The sequence below is a fragment of the Gymnogyps californianus genome, chromosome 9 (genome assembly GCF_018139145.2).
Source record: "Gymnogyps californianus isolate 813 chromosome 9, ASM1813914v2, whole genome shotgun sequence".
NCBI classification, from domain to species: domain Eukaryota; kingdom Metazoa; phylum Chordata; class Aves; order Accipitriformes; family Cathartidae; genus Gymnogyps; species Gymnogyps californianus.
Genome location: NC_059479.1, coordinates 23229597 through 23250505, shown reverse-complemented (window position 1 = coordinate 23250505; position 20909 = coordinate 23229597). Strand labels below are relative to the sequence as shown.

The window sequence follows — 20909 nt, the reverse complement described above, 5'->3', positions numbered from 1 at the left end:
CCTTACCCATGGATAAGTCTGTTTACAGGTGGCTCCAGGCTGACTTAAAAAGCTTTCTGAGAAGCAACTAGACCTTTCTGCTGGCCTGCTGTGAGGAATTGAGTCTGACCCTTGCGGGTGTTGCATGGTACCGGGTGAAGAGGTTTTTTTCTGATAGCTTTGAGTGAAGAATCTGCAGTCCATCTGCTGCTGGTATCATTTAAAAATGCTCTTTTATCCAGTTCTTTTTAATTGTAACTTCAGTAGTGAGTCAAGGTGGGGAGTTGTTTGAGTGCAGACAAACTCAAGTGAGGTGGGAGAATGCTCAAGGAAGAAGGAGATTCCAGGTGCAAAACTTGCCTCATGTTTAGAACCACGGTTGGAATCAGTGCTTTAGTGACTGTGCAGTAACAGTCAAATCCTACAATTAAATACAGCCCTGCAAATCAGGGAGAAATTAGGTGATACGAGTTAATTTGATGTTTATAAGGCGTTACAAAATGCTTCAGGATGCTGTTTGGATTGGTAAATTCATGTAAGTGGTTTAAATCTCTGCCTGGCAAAGCAATGTAAGCTATTTTAGTAATTTTAAAATAAACATTTGGAGGTTTTTAATACTCTGTGTGGGAGATGGGGGAACTGAGTGACAGGGATGTGACTTGCAGAAGGTCGGCAGGAGAGACGGAGGAACCATTTTTCCCAGGTCAGTTTAGCACCAGACCGTTCGACCTTTACTCCTAAATACAAATAGCCCTGAACTAGCCATCGTCAGTCGGCGGGGGGTAAGACTGCGAACGCAAGGATGAGATCCAAGACCAATACCTGTTACCCAGCCCCTGATGAATATTTTCCACTGCACTGTGCATCTTAAAAATGGGTATTTCTTTTCTATGCATTACGGCAAAAAATATGCCTGACGCTTGGGTATACTCAGTCCCCAGATGTTTCAAAGTCTTTTTTCCTTCTTGCTAATTTTAAATGTTCTTAATGTTGCCAGTGAAATCCTTCATTTACCTAAATTAGATTTGCCTTGCATTTAATTGGATTATTAGCGTTAACACTGACTAGAATTGATAAAGCTGTAACTTACATGTGGGGAAAACTTATTGTCTCTTTGACAGCACCTTTGCTGAGGATGATTTAAAACTTCCCTATTGAAGCTAACTTTAGCTTTGAGGGGGCAGGTTCCATTTAGAGTCGTCGTAGGAGTATTGCTGAAGATGTATGTTTTTAACAGCTCTCAGGAAATAACCTTACGCTGAGTAAAAATACTGATCAGTAAAGCTAACTGGAGGTATGTACTGAAAAATCACTGTTTCAAGGTCAAGTCTGCTGTTGCAAGTTCAGATAGAAAAAGCAGTTGCTTTAACCTTTCTTGTCGAGGTTCGGGTTCATATGTGCCAAGGATACCTTGAAATGGTGATTCATTTTCATTCTGCATTGGTGCATTCTTTGTTGCAGTAGAGCAATAACACTTGATAATTTTTTTTTTTTTTTTGGTAGCAGCGTAACTTTGTACTCGAGTTTTATTCAGTTCAGTTACCCAGCAGTTAAAGATGGCAGTGATGATTTGTGAGAGATACATTGGTGTTAAGGCTTCATGCATATATGTAAAATGGATAAGCTCCTCTGATATTGAAGGTAGACTACAAATTTTTGGGTTGATGACTTTTTAAAAAAAAAAAAAAAAAAAAAAGCCCACCCAGACTAGCAGCAGAAAGAGCATTTTTGCATCTTTTAATCTCTTCACACAGGCCAGGACGTGAGATACTCTGGCTGCACTCGGTATGGCCCAGGAACAGGACTGAACCTTCACCGTAGCCGTTCACTGCTGAGGTGCGCTCGATCCTTGGCGTGGGTCGGCGCGGATCAGTCGGCGTGTGGGGCTGCTGCGGATCCTCCTAACTTCAAATCCCTAAATAAAGTGACGTTTTTGTCCTGAATAATGTTTCTTCAATGATAGGCAGAAGATGTGTTAATTGTAACTTCTCTTGCGTGCGATCAGCTTCTAAATTCCAAGTGTTCTCCTGTAACTTGTATTTTCTTTCACTTGGGAGGAGTGGAGGGGATGGGGGGGGGATACAAAACCCAGTAGCCTTAAGAGTAATAACCCTTCTGTAAGTCAGACCAGAGCCCTGTTTCCCATGGCTCTGTTGCAGTGGGTTTGGGAAAAATGAACACTACTTACTGAATCTGATTCTTTTTTTTCCCCTCTCTCTCTCTCTCAACAAAGAACAGATCTCGGAGCCTGCTCAGCTGTGGGAGAGAAGCAAGGAATCCAGTGTCAGTGGGAATCAATAAAAATATATACATAAGCCCTCTTGCAAAAAAAAAAACCCCACATATGGATCTGCAGAATTAGCAAGTGCTGCTCTTGGCCGATCGCTTTGCAGGCTAACACACCGGGAGCCGGGCAGGCGTACGGACCAAAGGCTGAGGCTGACTTGACTCTGCAAAATTTGAGTATTCTGCAAGCGTTCCAGTTTTTGTACAGTAACTAAGGGCAGTCCCCTCCCTGGTGTGGCACTTACAGGGACTTGAGCAACACAGAGACTTTGACAGATCTTACCTGACAAAGGGGAATCCAGGGAGAAGATAAAGATACGGGGAGTCCATTTGCCATTTTAAGGAACTCTGGTCCAATTCTTGTGTTTTCTCCTATTCATATGTCCCTTCATACAGCATTTTAGAACTTGAGACTTTCCTCTTCCTGTTTGTTTTTTTGGTTGGGTTGAGTTTTCTTTTTTGGATGACCAGTAATGTTTTGAAAGCAATGGTTTTTGTTGCGCAGTGATCCAGTGTGTGTGTGTGTGTGGCTTGAGAAGGTGTTTGGGGTAAATCTGGCAATTCACATGGATCAGAGATTCTGTTTCTGAAAGGTGGTTGTTGCAGTCTTACCTGCTGTTGGAGAATCCTTTAACAGCAGATAGTTCTCCCATGCCTGCTCTTATTGCCTGATATTTTGAATAATCAAAAAAACTTTCACTTATTGAATATATGGTTTGTGATCTCGGGGCAAAGATGCTTTCGGGGAGCGGCACGACTCAGAGCTGATTGTTAGAGTTTTACTTCCTCCTCAAAGCTTTGGAATGAAAGCCAGCACATTTTAGTATTGTCAAAATAAGAGCAGAGAAGACTCCCTCGTTCTCCCAGGAATAACTTCTAAGCGTTGCCGGCCCTGGGGCACACTTAGAGCATACTGGGGCAAACAGGCAGATTGATGTGAACGATCGGTGTCACGGAGATAACTCACGTAATGAAGAGTGGGCACGAGCTGACTTTGGGTTCTGTATTTCAGGTCCTTAACGATCATCTTCTCGCATCGGTTTACAGCTCCTGGCTCTACTGCATCCTCGGATCTAAAAGGAAGGGGGCTCCTGGAAGGCGGTGGAAGCCGGGAGCCGTCTTGCAACGCCGCCAAACTTCGCTGCCGAAATTCCTCGAGGAATTACAGCTCGTGGAGGAGAAGAAACAGTTGCTGGATTCCTCCCTTCAGTTCTAACTACGTATTTTGTGCGTGTTTATGCAGCCGTTAAATTGTGAAGTGCCTGAGAAGGGGCCCTGGGAGCTGTTGCTGTGCGGCTGCGTGCAGCGCAGGCAAGGGCTGGTCCGCGGGTGTTCGTGCCCTCTCGTGGTTAATATCTGAATCACGTTGCTGCTGGAGCCACCTCCGAGCTGGGTGGTGAGGAGGTGGCCAGCAGAACGGGCAAGCGTAAGTGCCGGAAAGCTGCGAGCAGATGTTCTGATGGGCACGGAGGGGAAAGTCCCGAGTTCAAAGGCTTTTGCTGCGGTTTGGCGGTGACTTACAGTTCAAAGGCAGGAGGCAGAAGCAGCCCCACGCAATAACTGTGCGTTCCTGACCTTGAGGACTGTTAGTAAATCCTTAATCCCTGCTAAATGACTTATTTGGTACTGTTGAGCGCTAAACTTTTAAATCAGAACGCTTAGCAGTGTTAAATCAGAAAGCTCATTACCTCTTTTCAGCTGCGTTAATAACTATAATCTCTTTAATGGAAGCAACTTCGTTGGACAGGATTTACCTTCCCAAAAAACCTTCTTGACTGGCATTAAATATACTTCTGCCCTTCTAATTCTTCCCCAATTAATGGAGAGCTGATAAAGGTGTTGCTTTGCCTGGAGCACGTGTCAGGTCAGCCAGCGGCTCGGGGGCAGCCCGCTCGTGCTTGGACCTGAGGCAGAAGGTGAAGGCTTCTCCCGACTCCTCAGCCTCCCCCGGTGTTTGAAGCATTGGGAAGCTTATCTGAAATGGGTCAGACTTATCAGTCGCCTCTCCTTTGGCTCCCCTTTGGGGTTTATCTGAATCTGCTGATTTAAATGTTCGTGCAGGATGCTATTTAACACGTTTCTTTGGCTGTTCAGGGAGCACAAGGAGTATGTCAGTTTGCGTTCTTCCAGTTGAGGGTGGATTTATCAGCGAGTACTTTGTAGTTTTTGCTTCATTAGTATTCGGTTTAATCTCTGTTCCTTACCAAAGAGCTGGTCTTGTTTCTAAGCTTTCTTTTCTTGGTTAACAGCTAAACAGCAGCAGCAACAACAAAAGAATATGCAGTTTATCATTAAATTTTCCATCAAGGATTTTCCTTTCATCTCTAAGTTCCCTTACAGTTTCCTACATTTCATATTTTCTAACGTGCATTCATTTTGTTGTCTGTATCCCCTTTTTTCCCTTTATAATACGCTGTCTTTTTAATTGCTGCTTTTATTTCTGCATTTTGTAGAAGAGGTTTCCAGCCAGGCTTGGCTTTTTCTGACTGCAGCATCCCCATTGTGGTTGCACCTTCTTGACGCTTAATAAACCCTGAACTCCCCGCTTTTGCTCCGATGTTTATCCACGTTTCTCCTACTCGATAATTCCATTCATAGTGTTAACTTTGGGAAACTGACCTTTTTGAAGTAACAATCTATTTTTGAGTGAATTTGGTGAAACTATGAGGAAGTCAACAGTCTAAAACCTATCAATATTGAACATTTTCCTGCTCTCCATGCTTTTCACAGCGTGACTACAAACTGTGAGGGTGGTGGGGACATTGTAAATGTTTCGCAGAGCCCCCTGATTTTACTTCTTGCAGCAGTGGAGATTTTTCTGCTGGATAATTTGGTTCCTGTCTCGTTATCTAGTACTGCTGATAACGCTGCCTCAAACTGTCAGACCGTTCCTGCTCCACCGCCGAAAAGTTTGGAAAAGGTTTAAAGGGAACTGGATAAAATACGATTACACTTACCAGCTGACAGCTTTTGATAAGACGGCCCAAACACTGCTTCCCGCTTGTTTTGCTCGCCCCTGTAAAGTCTTCTGCCTTGCTCTGTGCTGCGTGATTTTATGAAGCCAAAGAAGTAGTTTGCTCTGGCAGGTGTAGCTGGGAGGGAAGCCTAAGGAGCAGCTCAGGCGAGAAATCTGGACCGTCTTTGGTGCCTTTTGTGCTTCTTGTGTTTAATAAACAATTCTGGATGTTGCAAATGGTCATTTGTATTGCTCTGACAGTGGAAAAGGCGGTCGGGAGAGGGCTTAAGAATCCGTTTGGGTGATTGGCAGCAACCAAGATAACCTAAAGGCCGGTGCTGCAGCGGGGAACGTGCTGCCCTGGCAGAGGACTCAAACTGCCTGGTACCCTGTGATTTCTGCAAGGAAACGGCGAAGCAAACGCTTTGTGTCCGCTCGGATGGCTCAAGCACCCTCCAGCACCTGTCCCAGCCTCCTCCCACCTCGCTGCCCCTCTCTATATTTACCCAGGGGGAACTTTCCAAGAATGGAAGTGGTAAGATAAAACCCCTGAGGGGCTAAAATTAGCCCCAGCGCCCTGGCCCTTCTCCCCGCGGTGGCATTTCAGCTGTGAGCTTGACAGCCTGCGTCGTTCCGGTCGCACAGAACGGACGTCCATCCCCGACGCAGCAAGATTCTCTCTCTTTCTCTCCTTGTGGTGGTTTTGTTGTTGTTGTTGTTGTTGTTGTTGTTTAAATCGAGGGAGAACTCACCATGGGACCGCCGCTGCCTCGCCCGCCCTGGCTGTGAGCATCACCTACCTCCCAAGGTAAGGCATCAGCATAATGACGCCTAGGCAGCATCGGGCAGTTGAAGGTAACTTGGTAACCAGTTGTAAAAGCGTGAGTGTATTCTCTGTCACCTTTAGCTCCAGTCGTAACCTCTTTTTTGGGGGGGTCTGCAGATGCATGGACAGCTTCCTTCAGCTCAAGAGGTGACAACTCTGGTTTGGGCTCTTCTGGTTGAGGAACATCTGTGAGCTCCCCACGTGAGGGCTTACGCTGTCAAAGTAACGTCCCTTTGGAGATGCTTATTTGTGTGTTCAGGGAACGCTACAGCTAGTTTTTTACTTTTCCAGACCATCTCCCTTGGGAATATAACTGGGCCTTCTTTTTGAATTGAATCTGCAATAACCCCCCCACCCCATCAGCCATATGGTAGGGGGGGTTTCCAAAGCTCCAGAGCTCATTATCAGCGTGTCTAATGAATAACAGTAACGTTATAATTTCACATATTTCTATATAAATTGTCTGGGTCAGTGTAGCAGGTGGAAGCGCAGCAGAGCTTTGCCGTCGCTCGCTGCCATCAAACTTAACTCTGCTTAACGGAGATGCGAAGCTGCGCAGGTGCCCTTGCGTGGGGGATTCCTCCGAGCTTGCACGTCTTGCCACGGCAGGCGGATGCGGGACGAGCCTCCCGTGACTGCCTCGTTACTGTCAGGCTCGTTTGCAGAAAGAGGCTAATTGCTCGGTGCAGCTCCTTGCCTCCTCCAAGGAAGGGATCAGAGGAGCCGCTTGGGGAGACCGAGCTCTGCCACTGCTGCCTCTCCCCGAGGAAATCCGAGATGCTACGGGGCTGCGACGTGGGGAGAAATTCCTCTGCCCTTCCCGGCGGGCGGCATTTCCCAGCTGCTCAGGTGCCGGCCGGGACATCGCATTCCTCTCCCCTGCTGCCGCTCGGCCACGGCGAGGCCGGATCCTGCACCAAGTGCCCGGCAAACGTGTCAGGGTTCAGTCCCAGCTCTGGTGTGATCCGCTCAGGATCCCCTCGCCTTCCTCCCACCACCCCGTACCCCCCGCTATAAAAATTCCAGACCCTTCTTGCAGCCGCACTCCTCCGGCTTGAGTAGGCAGGAGAGAGGAGAGGGTTTGCTGAATTCCAACGTCGACGTTGTTTCGGGAAGGGCGATGCTGAAAGTCCTTAATCAAACCAGCCACCTTCACATTCACTTCATCTCCTATTTTGAAATCCAATCCCTTTAAAAAGTGGCAGGGCGTAAAAACCTTGCAATGCTGCTGGCTTCTAAATTAAAACTCGGAGGAGTTTTCCATGGGTCCCAAAATACTTGGAAGTGCGGGTGCTGGTGAGGCTTCCAACAGAAGCCTTGGCCGATACGAAGCAGAGTTGATTCCTGCTATTTTCCAACATGCCCTTCACTCAGCAGCTCCCATGGAGAACAGCTGGATGGGGTGATTTCTGAGGGTTTCGGGGAAGATGAGTGGCTTCATCCACCAGTGGGGTGCAGCGTCCCTGCAAGAGCCTGTGGCCACCCAGGAGCCTTCCTGAGCTCAAGGTCTGAGTATCCCATGGGTAGTCTCATACCCTTTACCGCTTCAGGGGCTAGCAGTACAGCGTTAAATAATTTAAAAAAAATAAAGGAAAAGCCTGTGAGCTCCCCCACGCAGCGTCTGAACTCCAACACCAGATTCAATTATCTCGGCGCGTTCTTGACCACAACGTTTTAAGGGGAGGTGGCCCACGGATGCGCTACAGCAACGACCTCCGTCTTTGCCTTGGCCCTTCACCAGCGTGGATTTCCTCACCCACGGTGGCAGGGCGATAAGCATATCAGTAGCATCATAATCCAATCTTATTTGTCTTTTGTTTGTTTGTTTGTTTTGAGAATCTTCCTTAAATTGTGTGGAGAAAAAAAAAAACCCAAACAATAATAAAAAGATGGTGTTGGTGTCAGGGGGCTGGTTCTAACCCAGCGGTGGTGCTGGTTTTGTTGTCCCGTAGATCTTTGGCTTTACCTTTTGTGATGAAAGCGGTACATGGGAGACAGACCAAAAAAAAATGAGCCTAATGGATATCACTAAAATGTTCTCCATGCTCCAGCCCAGAGAAGATGAAGAAGACAACGGAGAAAGCGAGGAGCTGAACCGAGCGGTATCCGAGGACAACTACCAAACCCTAGATAACCTCTTGTCCCAAGACAGGTACAAGAGGTTCATCAACCGCAGGAGCGGCTGGGGGGTACCCAGCACCCCGCTGCGCCTGGCCGCCACGTGGGGCCGTGTCAGGAGCATGAAGGTCCTCTTGGCCCACGGGGCGGAGGTGGACAGCCTGGACGTGAAGGCTCAAACCCCGCTCTTCATGGCAGTCAGCAACGGCCACCGGGAATGCGTGAAGGTCCTCCTGGACGCGGGGGCCTGCCCCGTCGGCAGCATCTACAACAACTGCTCGCCGCTGCTCATCGCCGCGAGGGATGGGAACGTGGACATCCTGCAGCAGCTCCTGGACCACGGCGCGGAAACCAACGTTCAAGCGAGGCTGCCCGAGTGGGCTGCCAACTCGGTGGCTTGTTCCGGTCCCCTCTACCTCGCCGCCGTGTACGGGCATCTGGAGTGCTTTAAGATGCTGTTGCTTTACGGCGCCGATCCCGACTATAACTGCACCGAGGAGAGGGTGATTGCCCAGATCAAGGAGCCCAAGACTCTGCTGGAAACCTGCCTGAGGCACGGCTGCAGGAGCGAGTTCATCAAGCTGCTCATTGACTTTGGAGCCAACGTGTACTTGCCCAACGTCACGGTACAGGAGACGGCACCCCGCAGCAAAGGCCTGGAGCTGCTGCTGCAGGCGAGAGGTAATCTGCGTGCATGCCCCTGGGGCTGGAAACGAGCACTAATTTTGCTCGTTTGGGTGCAAGTTGCTTCAGATTCCCCTTCCCTTTACCTCTGCTTCCCAATAGCCTTACTCAGGCTTTCCTACAAGCTTCGACTCCCTTTGCAGCATCACTTGAGTGCACGGGTCTCTCTAGTCTTAAACTCTTTGAGTATTATCACTATTTTACTCTGAGCTCTCATTCCTCCCTCTCCCCCAATGATTGCTGTGTTCAGGCCAAAAAAACCCACGTCTCCAATACTGGACACAGCAAGAGAAGGACATCACAAGGTTATGGAAAATAGGTCCACCATCGGTGATTAAATCTGATGGCTTGGATACACGTGCTACCGCAGGAAACTCTTAAAACAAATTGCTGGGATTTGGGGGAGCGTGTCACGGGAGGGCTTGTTTCTAATAAATATCCACCAAATAGCCCCAATTTCCACTGCTGGCTGCGGCTGGAGGCAGGCTACCTTGTTTTGGGTCTGGGGTGTGACTCGGTGCAGCCACCATGTACGTTTACGTGGTTGTCTTCCCTTTTGGACTCACCGCAGCGTCTGCTTTTCATGACTATTTCTAGACGCTTGCTAAAGAAGCTGCTTTCAATGAGGGTCCTCGCTGCGGTCGATGCTGCTCTGGAGCACACGGGGAATTCCGCAGCCTGGTTTTTTCCACTTCATATAAACCTGTTGGGTTAAAGGCTGCTTTTTGCTATTCCTCTCCTTTCTGCTGCTCAACTTTGGTGCTCCCGTACTGGCTACGTCCAGGAAAACTGCACTTATTTCCACATGACGGTGGAAGATTTCATCTCTGTATGCGCAGCTCCCACAAAACGCGTGCTGCAAAGCTTCTGGCTGAATACGCAGCGTAACCAGCGCTAGCAAAGACGTTTAGTTTTGGTCTATCGATGCCCCTTTGCTTGGGACAATGCCTGGGTTGGAGGGGAGCGGGGTTGTGTGTCTTGAAGGCGATCATCTCATTTTTCCTCCCTCTCCTTACGCAGCTCATCCCAAATCCTTGATGTCTCAGTCCAGGCTGGCGGTGAGACGCCTCCTGAAGCAGACTGGCCGCCCGCACGCCCTCGGCAAGCTGGAGATCCCGACGGTCCTGGCGAACTACCTCCGACACCAGCCGTGACGCGCAGCCCACCGTGAGACGTACCTGCCCCGTACGTGTGTCGAGCACCCGAATTAAAAGCCGCTCTGACATCTGCGCAGTGTGAAACCGCCGTGAATTTGTGGTCGCAAAGTAATTTTTGCTTATGAGGTGTCTCCAAAAAGCGGTGCCCGTGCAAAAAGATGGTAAGGGAATGGAGGGGGGGAGAAACAGAGGAGACCTCAGCTCCTGCTCCGCATCAGGGTGATGGTAGAGCAGGATCTGATTGAGCTGGGTTTGGCTTTAAACCCTCTTCACTGAAGGATTTTACACCTTTAATTGATGCTGGTTGGAGAAAGGGCTGGGAAAAGGCGTGGAGGGCAGAGGGAGAGGAGCAAAGGCTGCTTTTACTTCCTCCCCTCCTGGTGAAGAGGAGGGAGGCACGACCCGGCTTCGTGCCTGCGGGTTTCCCCCGCAGCGTGGCCTCAGCTGCCTCTAACCCCCTTTCCCAGAGAGTTTTCCAAGTGCCTCCTCCGTTCGGCAGCCCGGCGAGAGCAGCGGGGAGGCTGGACGTGGCCGTGCGTGCCCAGCCCATCGCCGCTGCGTCGCCACGCCTGGGGCGCTCCTGGCCCCGAGGACACGGCGGTGCAAAGGCCAGCGCTCCCGGGTGGCAGCGCAGGCAGGGGCTGGGGTAAGCACCCAGAGGCCGGAGTCCCCAGACTCCCCGACTCTCGTCTCCCTGCCCCGGCTCTGTCTTTAAACATCACCTTACTCGCCTCAAAAGCGGTTCACGTTACGGCCGAGGGGTCTTCTGTGACTGGGCAGGGTTTGGTTTTTTAATTTAATTAAAAACGTTGCTACTATTCTTATTAAACTATCGTGACCCGTTTTGTGAAATATCCTTTAATGGGAAGGGCCCGGCAGCCCAGCCGGCATCGTTTGGAAGGGATGCAGGGAAACACTGCAGCCAGGGAATTTCAGGCTAAGCCTGGAGCGGGGCATCCCGGCAGCGGTGCTGCCTGCCAGTCGCTCCTGCCTTCCGCGGTGCTCTCCATCTCTCCGGCTCCTGTGACCAGTGACGGGGACGACGCGCGCAGCCTTGGACATCGGGGATCGCCCTCACCGGTGGCGGCTGGAGGAGCCTTGCTGGCTCTTCCCGCGGCCAGGAGCTGACGGATAAACCCGCTGCTGCTCGACAGCTCAGCGCATGCCTGCCGGTGACGCTCTGGTCTGCTTTTGGGATGCAGCAGAATACATCCCCTATGGTTTAGTCCACCCTACCCTCATTGCATCTCAAACGCAAGCGCTGTCAGGGCAGAGGCACGTGGCCTACAGGAGCTTTGAGGGTGGCTCTCTGCAAAACACAAGCGTGTTTTTGCATTATTTATAGGCTTGTTTCAAATGTTGTGCAATCTATTAATCGCACCTATTAATTCGGCTGTGGGGCATCTCCTGAGGGGAGCATTAGGGCTTCGAATTAGCCTGGACAAAGCATTGGGAATTACTCTGTGGGGAACGATGACGTGATGGCTGGGAAACGGGGCTGGTGGATCTAATGGGTCTCGCTCTTCTGTAGCCCACCCGAAGCAGCCTCTTCTCCGGGGGGAGTGGATTAAAGGCACGAGGAATCAGGGCAGCAGGAGGGTGGATGCCCTCGACCTCCACGGCAGCGATTCTGTAGCTGTTTTGCTGGGGAGTGCTGGGATAGCTGTGTCGGCGCACTAAACCGGTGCTAGAATCTTGATGATTTCCATCTGAAATGCTCCAGCATGCTGGGAAACTTAATTTTATGGGGGCTTTATACAGTAATGACAAATGCAGACTGTATCTAGTCTGCCAGACCAGCACAAGGTCTTCCTCCAAAGAACCTGAGGTTGGCTCGTGCTCTGGTTTGTGCTGGCATCTCCCCAAAATAATCCCTCTGATCCGGAGCCCCCTGGCTTGGGGTGGCGGTGGTGGGGATGGGGCTGGGGGCACCCTGCCCGGGAAGGGATGAAAAAATCTCATTTTGGGAGGAATGACCCCGAACAAGTGGCTCCAGCCAGCTGCTCCTCCCTCGTTTCCCTTTTTTTAAGGGGTTTCCTGGAACTTCTGGCTCGCGGGGGCTCCGTTTGCAGCGGGGAGGGACGCTTTACCTACGAGCGGTCACGGGAGGCTCTGCCCGGTGTGAGCAGCCAGGAGCGATGCTCGGCTGCGTGTTTCGTGAAGCCCCCGAAAATCTCCGGCTTGGCTGGCCCTTTGGAGTGTGGACCTGACCCGAGACGCGGCCGGGGAGCCGCCGGCCAGCCCAGCTCTCGCCCTGGCACGCACGCTTCTTATCCGCGGGGCAGATCGTTAAAAGCCCAACGCGCTGTGATATTTTGGCCTCTGTTTGTCCTCAGGTGCTACCAAACAGCGCGGCAAAGGCAGGAGGTGCAGGACCCCATGTTAGCACCTGGCCCTGGAGCCCAGGCCTGATGCCCCTCTTGAAGTTCAACGAGGAGAAGTGCTGGGTCCAGTTCTGGACCTACGGGAGAGAGTCCATGAAGATGATGAAGGGTCCGGAGCATCTCTCCAGGAGGAAAGGCTGAAAGAGCTGGGATGGTGCAGCCTGGAGAAGGCTCAGGGAGATCTCATCAATGTATAGAAATACCCGACGGGGGAAGAGGATGGAGCCAAGCTCTTCCCAGTTGTGCCCAGGGCCAGGACCAGAGGCAACGGGCCCAGCCTCAGCCACAGGAGTTTCCCTCTGAACGTCAGGAAACGCTTTTTTACTGCGAGGGTGACGGAGCGCAGGCTGCGCGGGGAGGTGGTGGAGTCTCCATCCTTGGGGATACTCAAAAGCCGCCCGGACGTGGTCCTGGGCAAGCGGCTCCGGGTGGCCCTGCTCGGGCAGGGGCTGGTCCGGGTGATCTCCGGAGGTCCCTTCCCACCTCAGCCGGCCAGCGGTCCTGTGCCCCGGCGGGACAGCGCTGGCGCCGGTACCGGGCTTCCTCTCCCCATCCAGCAGCCATCACGGACGGAGCGATGGTCAACCGCCGGGAGAGGGTGGGGCTGGGGAGAGGCTCCCCTGCCGTGACGTTTTTACGCCGTGCCGTGGGTGGGTGGGTGGGTAGGTGGGCGCGCGTGACCCGCAGCAACAGTGGCGCCCACGTGGCGTGACAGCAGCGCACGCAGTTGGCAGTGTCACGGCACACACACGGCCCCCCCCCGGCGCCACACACCGGGCTGACTGGGGTTAAACCACGACACACCGTCACGGACACCCGCGGCGTGACGCCACGCGCATTGCCGCGCCCCACCCGCGGGGTACGCCCTCACGCAGCCCCCCTCCCCTTCACCCGCGGCCCCGCCGCGCGCCTGCCCCGCGTCACACCCCCCCACACGCCTGACGTCACAGCGGCGGCCACCACGCCCCTCCCCGTCCGTCACACAGACCCCGCCCCTCCTCGCCGCGCCGGGCGGACCCGCTGACTCGGCGGCCACTTGCCGGCGGCCTGGGCTGGCCCGGCCGGGCGGAGGGCCGGGCCGCGCACCCCCCCCCCCGGCTCCGCGCCCATCCTGGCGGGCCGCCGCCGCCCCGCGCAGCCGGTAAGTGCCGGGGTAGGGGGGAACCGGGGAGGAGCGGGGGGGGGGGAACGGTGCGCGGCTTCCCGGTGGCCGGCGAGCGGGCCCCGGCCCCCGCCGGGCCGCCTTTGCTGCCAGCCGGGGCGGCGGGCGCTGATGGTGACGCTTTCCCGAGGCTTGCGGGTGCGGGCTGGGGGCCTTGCTCTCCCATCTCTTTTTTTGTCATGCCGAGGCGGCCGCGCGTGTTCGTGGGGGCTCCCACGAAAGTTCGGGGCGCCCGGCTGAGCGCAGCGCAAACGCCGAGGAGCGGGGAGCGCCCCGATCTTCGCTGCCTTCCCTCTGGCGGGGGGCTCCGGAGGAGCTGGGCGATGGAGCCGGCCCGCAGGGCCCCCCCGGCCCGCAGAGCCCCCCCGGGACGTGCCCCGCTCCTGGGGCCGAAAACGGAGCCGCCCTCCTCCCCCCGACCTACCTGGACGTGCCCTTGGCCACCCCGGGAGGCTGGGCGTAGATGAAATGCTGCCTTTTATTATTGTGTTGGGGTTTTTTTTTTGTCATTTTTTAAAAAAACCCTCTTTTCCTATTTTATTGGTGGTGGGGGTTGCCCTCGGTGGCTTTCTTTTTCGAGCATCTATAAATAGCCGTGTGGTCGCAGCAGCGTCTATCGATGCCCGCGCTGACATGGAGCCGGAGCAAAATAATTTTCAGATTGCATTTTTGAAATCTTGTTTCTGTTTCATGTCAAAACACCCCCCACCCCCTGTACTTTTAAAGCAGTCTGTGTGTACAGATGCGTGCGGGTGATTTTCTTTCAGGCCTATCTAACCTGATCTCTGCAGAGAGGCTCCGGAGAAAGCCCAGCGGTGCTCCAGAGAGGCTTTGGAGGCATTTACGACTCCAGAAGGGCTCTGGGGCAGACCTGGAAAAGTCCATTTTGTTGGTGGGAAGGAGGGTTTGCCCGCCAGCTACGCCCCAGCTGCTGATTTGAGTGGGGCAGGTGAACGCCAGGGGTTATCGTTAACTATAGAGGCAAAGCAGCGCTGCGATGTTCCCCAAACTTCAGGGGAAAAAAAAAATAAATCTTAAATTGCAGGTGTGCTGTCAGGTTGCAGGAGCTAGAGGCCATCGTTTGGGTGTATTTTTAATTCGGGATCTCTGGCTAAACACTGTGGAAAGCTTCACGGGCCTCACACCAGTAAGAGCTAAGCCTTGGGCATTACAGCTCGGCAGCGCCTTACAATTTTTATTGCATTTGCTTTCTCCAAGCTCACGTCTGCAAAAGAAACATTATTATTTTAGTTCTCCTGTTACCGACATCAATCCAGGATCAAATTTAAAACCTACCTCTCTGCTTCTGAGATAATCTGATCAGGGTGGTTCATAGTGGATGTTTTTAATGCAATTCTTTCTTGCTGGACAGATGATTTTAAAAACAACTGTAATCTCCTAAAAAAAAAAAAGTATAGTAAACAGCTTTCTTCCTGGGCACGTGCTTAGCGTAAGGGCTGTGTCCTGGTTTGGCTCACCATCAAAATGCTCCCTGCAGCTTGGTGCTAGCTCTGGGAGAGCTGGAAGTGGGGTTTGGCAGGTGTCAGTCCCTCTCCCTGCCGGAGCAGCCCGTGTTTCCCCGCTCAAAGGCAGCTGGTAACCGAACCCAATGGCAAAAAGGCCGGGAAGCTGAAGGGCTTGGAGCGAGGTGGCTCAGGGGGCAGACCTGCCTGTCCCCGGGCAGCGGGGATGCTGCCGAATGGAGACACGTGGTTTTCCTGTGCTTGCAAACTGGTAAATTTAAGCATCGTGATGTTTTCGTGCCCGGCTTTAAGGAGTGGAGGGAGCCGAGCGGCTGTCGGAGGCTTTTGCAGCTCCAGTTCCAGCTGGCGACGAAGCTCTTCACCCGGTGACACCGATGCCTCTGGCTTTGCACCGTCCGCTGCCGTCTCCTCACCTCTCTCCCCTTTCTCTTTGCTTTAGATCAGCTGTCATGCTTCGACCTCTGCGCCCAGAAGAGGACTCTGCTACCAAAGTCACCCTTTCCAGCTAGATGCACCCGAACCGACCAGCTGCCATGGAAACGGGCTGCACGGAGGAGCCTGCCCGGACCAGGTCGCAGTCGGTGATCTGCGGGCAGCGGGAGGGAAGCGACCAGCGGCAGGAGGAGAACGGGGACGGGCTGCCCGAGCGGGGCAATGCCTCCGTCGCGGCTTCGGAGCCGCAGCAGCCTCAGCCTCCCCCCGGCAAGCTGAAGAAAACGGCTTTCAAACTGTTTGGAGGGAAGCGGAGCATCTGTACGCTGCCCAGTTTCTTTGGAGGCAGAAGCAAAGGCCAGGGGAAAGCAGCCTCTAAAAAGGGCCTCAGTAAATGTAAGACCCACGACGGGCTCAGCGGTGCTGCGTACGACAAGGGCGACGGGGCGCAGCTGGAAAGCCCTTCGGAGGGGAGCAGGGACTCGCATCCTTGCCCTTTGCCGAGCTCCCAAAGCGCTCACTTGGCCGTAGACACCAGCGCCAAGTTCGATTTTGGCCAGCGGGACAGCTCTCCACCCGGGAGTATCGAGGGCTGTGAGAAAAAGCCCAACGGAGATAAGTCCTCCTTTCCCAGACCCAAGAAAGGCCTGAAAGGGTTTTTTAACAGCATCCGGCGTCACCGGAAGAGCAAGGTTGCCGAGTGTGAGAAAGCGGAGCTCCCCGAGTGGACCGGGGATTCGGAGGAGGCCGGCAAAGCTCCTGGTGTGGGAGCGGAGAGCCGAGGGGCCGCGGAGGGAAGGGGACTGGGACCTGTCCCTCTTGCCGCGGGCTGCCCGGGGAGCTCGGAGGATGACCGCTCGGTAGGCACAGCCGCCAACTGTGAGGAGGCTGCCGAGCCCGGCTGTCTCGCGGCTGATGAAGGCAGCTCTGAGGGCGACGTGGTGGCGATGCCGGGGAAGCGGGACGTTCTGGATACGAAGTCAGAGGCTGATGCTGTTGTCTGCGCAGAGTTTGACCATGGCAATCTGCTGCTGGCCTTTCATCCGGACTTCATGGACAACGACCCGCCCTGCCTACACTCTGGGGACCTGCTAAGCCTCATCTTAGGAGACGTCACATCCCTGAAGAGCTTCGATTCCCTGACGGGGTGCGGAGACGACATCGCTGAGCCCGACATCGCTGAGAGCACCATCTCTGTGGAGCGCAGCAGAGATGCTGCTAAACGGAGCTCCTGCCTGGTCACCTACCAGGGCGGTGGGGAGGAGATGGCCATACCTGAGGAGGCGGAGGAGTACCTCCACCAGATATGGAACGGCAGCGCGGCAGGGGACAGGAGCTACGGAGCCCAGGTGTCGAGTAGCAGTTTGGAGACGCATGCCTCGCACGAGGTGGAAGCCCACCCCTACATGGGGGACGCGATGGACGGCGTTGACCTCCTGACGCCACAGAGTGACCAGCAAGAGTCCGCCCCTAATAGCGACGAGGGTTATTACGACTCCACCACGCCGGGGCCGGAGGACGAAGCCAGAGATGGGCTCGGGGAGATCAAGAAGGACCGTCTTCCCAGAGACAGTTACAGCGGTGATGCACTTTATGAGTTTGATGCGCTGATGAGTCCCTCTCACGGGGAGGAATCCCTGTTTGAGAGCAAAGTCTCACGCCCGGGGATCTTCAGCTACTTCTTGGACTTCTGCCTCCCTGCTGAGAAGAGCCTGATCCAGATGATGGATCGGAAAAGAGGGGTGATGGAAACGGAAGAAGAGCGGCTAGCGGCCATTCAGAAAGAGCTGCTGTACTGGGAGCTGCAGAGGGAACCGGTCTTGAAACGACTTGACGTTCCCAGCAAGGAGAAGTGTCCCCGGGAGAAGCAGTGCATTGAATGTAAAACTAGAGCAGCCAGCTCAATTGGCAAGAATCAGAGTGGCCTTGGGAGTGAGGAGGTGGCCTCACACGCCCCAAACAGGGGTGTGAATAGCGGGGTTTCGGTGGCTAGAGCTGAAAATGCGGAGTGGAGGGATTTTCCAGGGACTCTGTGTGCAGAAAACTGTTACAACAGCCAAAAAGCCCAAGGAAGTTGCCTTATTCAGCTCACGAAGAACAACCCGGGGTTCGATTCGGACCCGGATTGTGGGTTGTTCGGGGGCTCCATCCACGGCGGCGTACCCCCAGCCAAAGCAGGGATGTTCCCCGGCTACAGGCTCCCAGAGCATGAGCATGGCGGCGGAGCGGAGACCACCGCCGGCAAGCCGCAGGTGGGCAGCGAACACGAGCCCGAGCATGCTGTGAGCTTCTCGCAGGCGCTGGTGGAGTTCGCCAGCAGCGGGACCCTCTTCTCCAGCCTCTCCGAAAGTCTGGGGAGCTCTGCCTCTGGCTCTTCCTTCACCCAGAACCTCCCTGCCCTCCCCACCATGGTCACCTTTGACGTCGTCGACGTGGAGCAGGAAGGAGAAGGGGAGTGCGAGCAGCATCCCGAGATGAACGCCGGCGAGGACATTGCCGAGGCCTTTGACGACGGCTACGGACGGAAAGAGTCGTTGGCCGAATGTGACGAGAGAATGTCCCCGGGGTACCCCCCGGGCTCCTTCCAGAGCTGCAACTGGGGTGTTGCCAGCCTGCCCCGCCACCTGCGCCTCCATGGGCTGAGCCCCTCCATGCCAGCACCGCTCTCCGTCGACCGGAGGAGCCGCTCACTTGACACGGAGAGCCTGGAGTTTGAGCTTGCCGACTCGCAGGTTGCCAAGAGCGGCCCTCAGCCGTGCCGGCTCTGGTCGAAGCGGGAGGGTGGCAAAAAGGAGGGAGCGAGGAGGAGCAGGAGCAAGGAGGAGGGCGAGCTGGTGGCTCCTGATGGTGGGTTGAGCTGGCCGGGCTTGCAGCACCTCCAGCACGACACCGACACGGCTGCCGGGGAGGTGAAGCACTGGGGTTTCGCTCCGCCTGCCGCGATGGAGAGTGCCTGGGAGCCATCGGAGCAGCCGGGCACCATGTCCCCTTTCCTGTCTCTTTCCCGGAGCGTCGCCGGAGACACGCCGGACAGGCGGCCCCAAGAGCGGAGCTCAACAGGCACCCGCTCAGGCCCTCCAATTTACCTCTGCAGACCGACGCGAGGTGGTCCCGGGAGGCGGCCGGTTCCTACAGGTACCACGGAGAAGTCACCGCCAAAAAGCTGGCCCGCTTGTTGCCCTTGGGAGAAACAGAGCCCGAGCTGCCCCCGAGCTTTAGTTTCGCTTGCTCCCCGGAGAAACGCGCCAAATGCAAACCCGTCGGCATCGCCCAGGGCATGCCTCAGCATCCCGACGGCAACACCGACACCGTAAAAAGCCCGGAGTGCTGTGGAGAGCCCCTGAAAGGCAGAGCCACCCCCGGCCACGCGCTGCCTGCCGGCTGCCGGAGCGCTGCAGTGAATGTCACCGAAGCCGAATAGCTGCTCCGAGGAGGGTGTGAAAAGCGTTGCAAAGGGCAGGGAGGGAGAAAATGAACGTTAACGAGCAATTTGTGAATGACTTGAATTTCGACCTGGGCTGATAAGGATGAGCTCCTCTCCCGCAGCCGTGGTACATGGTCTCGCCGCTGCGGATGCTCTGGCAGGGTTCGGAGCCGCCTCCGGGATTCGTACGTTAACGCTGAGGCACTTTCTTGTTTTCCAGCGCGAGCCGCCACGCTCTCCAACGCCAAGGGCGGTAGCAGCCCCCAGCGCACGCTCACGTTGCTGCTAGAATAAGTGCTGGGAACGGACCCATTGCTAGCGTGGCAGGTTTGGGGTTTTTCTGCAGGATTGGAGCTGGGGGAGCAAGCCTCGGGGAAACTTTTGAGAGAAATTGGTTTTTTTCTTCCTCTTCTCGGTGAAATGTTTTGGTTCAGACTCACTTTGAAGGTCTTCCATCTCAGTCTCGATTTGGGGAGGCTGGGAGGAAGGACGCCGGTTATTTCCAGAGCAAGGATGGGAGGCGAGTCAGCTGAAAGGGGAACTTTGCAGTAACGTTTTTATTTATTATTTTTTTTCCCTTGCCCCAAAGGAAGGCAGGAGCTTTTGTGTGTGTGCCGGTAATGTTTTCCAGGTCTAGTTTTAATTTGCTCAAAGATACCGCGCTCGGAGAGATGTGCTGTCAGTGGTGTCCCTTTTAAGAACAAATTGTCGGTCCCTTCTTTGTCACGGTCTGTCTTCACGGTGCGTAATTCCCTGTTGAAACCTTTCCCGTGCTTTGTCCCACGCTCCTCGCCTCTCCCAGGCCATGGGCACACGGACGAGGACTTTGAAATAAGCTAAATTTGCATCGTGCCTGTAGCTGCAAAGTTGCAGATGCTGTTACTTTCTTCAAAAGGAAGTTTTGTGGTTGTTTGGGGTTTTTTTATTATTTTACGGTTGTTTTCTTTGCATAAACTCATACGAGGAAAGTATTCTGTTAATTGGAATACAGGATGTAACGCAGCCTAAATTAGGCTTCACGACTTCTTCCTCCTAACTGGAGGGAACAAAAAAGCTGGAGGTTGCTGCAGGTTTTGGATTTCTTTTTCGTCTTTGAAGGAGCGTGGAGGAGGGACACGAGCTGAGGAGACAGACTTTGAGGAGGTCGTATGAGCTCCTGGAAACATGTTTCAGGCCGTTGGTCCTCGAGGCGTCTCCCATGTCCGCTGTGATCTCAAACACGCTTGTCTCTAAACCAAACCTCCCTGCCTGTGACTTACAAAGCTTCTTCCTCCTCCTGTCCAAGCTCTGCATTCTGATTTTAATTCAGTTACCGACGATGATTTTTGTTTTCCCCCCCCCTGAGTTGCCCCTTTTCTGCTTTTCTTTGCAGCAGAGTTTGTAGCATTAAAAATAATCACGAACTGGAAACTGCAGAGATTTCTCCCATCTCCGGAGCAAAGTGTGGGGCGAGGGGCGGCTCTGCCCAGCCCTATCCCGCTTTTCCTGCCGACTCCTGCCTGCGGCGGGTAACCCCCCTGCTCCTCTCTCGACCCCCCGGCCCCGTACGGATGTGGCTCCGGTTGGCAACGTCAGCAGCTCCCTGCATCGCTGTATTTACGGGCACAAGCAGCGAGTTTGGGTTTGGGTTTTATTTTTTTCCGCCCCAAGCAAAATGAGGTCCCGATATTTCTTTTTGAGAAGAGGCTCCTTACTGCCCTGTCCTTGTATATCTGTGAAGGAGCAGGGAAAGGCAAAGCCAGGCTTTGCTTGCCTGCAGTTCAACTTATTTATGTGGTTTTTTCCTTTCCTGAACAGACTGCTGAGGCTAGAGTTGACCCATCTGTGTATCCATGGGCTTAAACCTTATTTTTTCAGTATTTTCCTACCAGTACTGCTGCAGGGAGTTACCGCAGGAACCCGCCGTGCCACGTTTTTTTTTTTTTCCTCCTGTCTCTCCGTGCAACCGGAGAGGATTTCGTGGGACAAACCCGACTCTTGATGCTGCTCCCGCTCCGCATCCCGGACCCGGAGAGGA

At 54.0% G+C, this 20909-nt stretch overlaps 2 protein-coding genes across 2 annotated transcripts; both read left to right on the top strand.

Moving 5' to 3' along the window:
* Positions 1 to 8021: 8021 nt before the first annotated feature.
* ASB12 (ankyrin repeat and SOCS box containing 12) lies at positions 8022 to 10003 on the top strand. Its single transcript, XM_050902011.1, is given in 3 exon segments — positions 8022 to 8048; positions 8051 to 8846; positions 9870 to 10003. Coding segments are annotated over 3 exon segments (957 nt in total).
* Positions 10004 to 15524: 5521 nt separating this feature from the next.
* Positions 15525 to 19767, top strand: AMER1 (APC membrane recruitment protein 1). The gene is given in 2 exon segments (XM_050901845.1): positions 15525 to 18513; positions 18516 to 19767. Coding segments are annotated over 2 exon segments (3342 nt in total). The 5' UTR covers positions 15525 to 15545; the 3' UTR covers positions 18890 to 19767.
* Positions 19768 to 20909: the final 1142 nt, after the last annotated feature.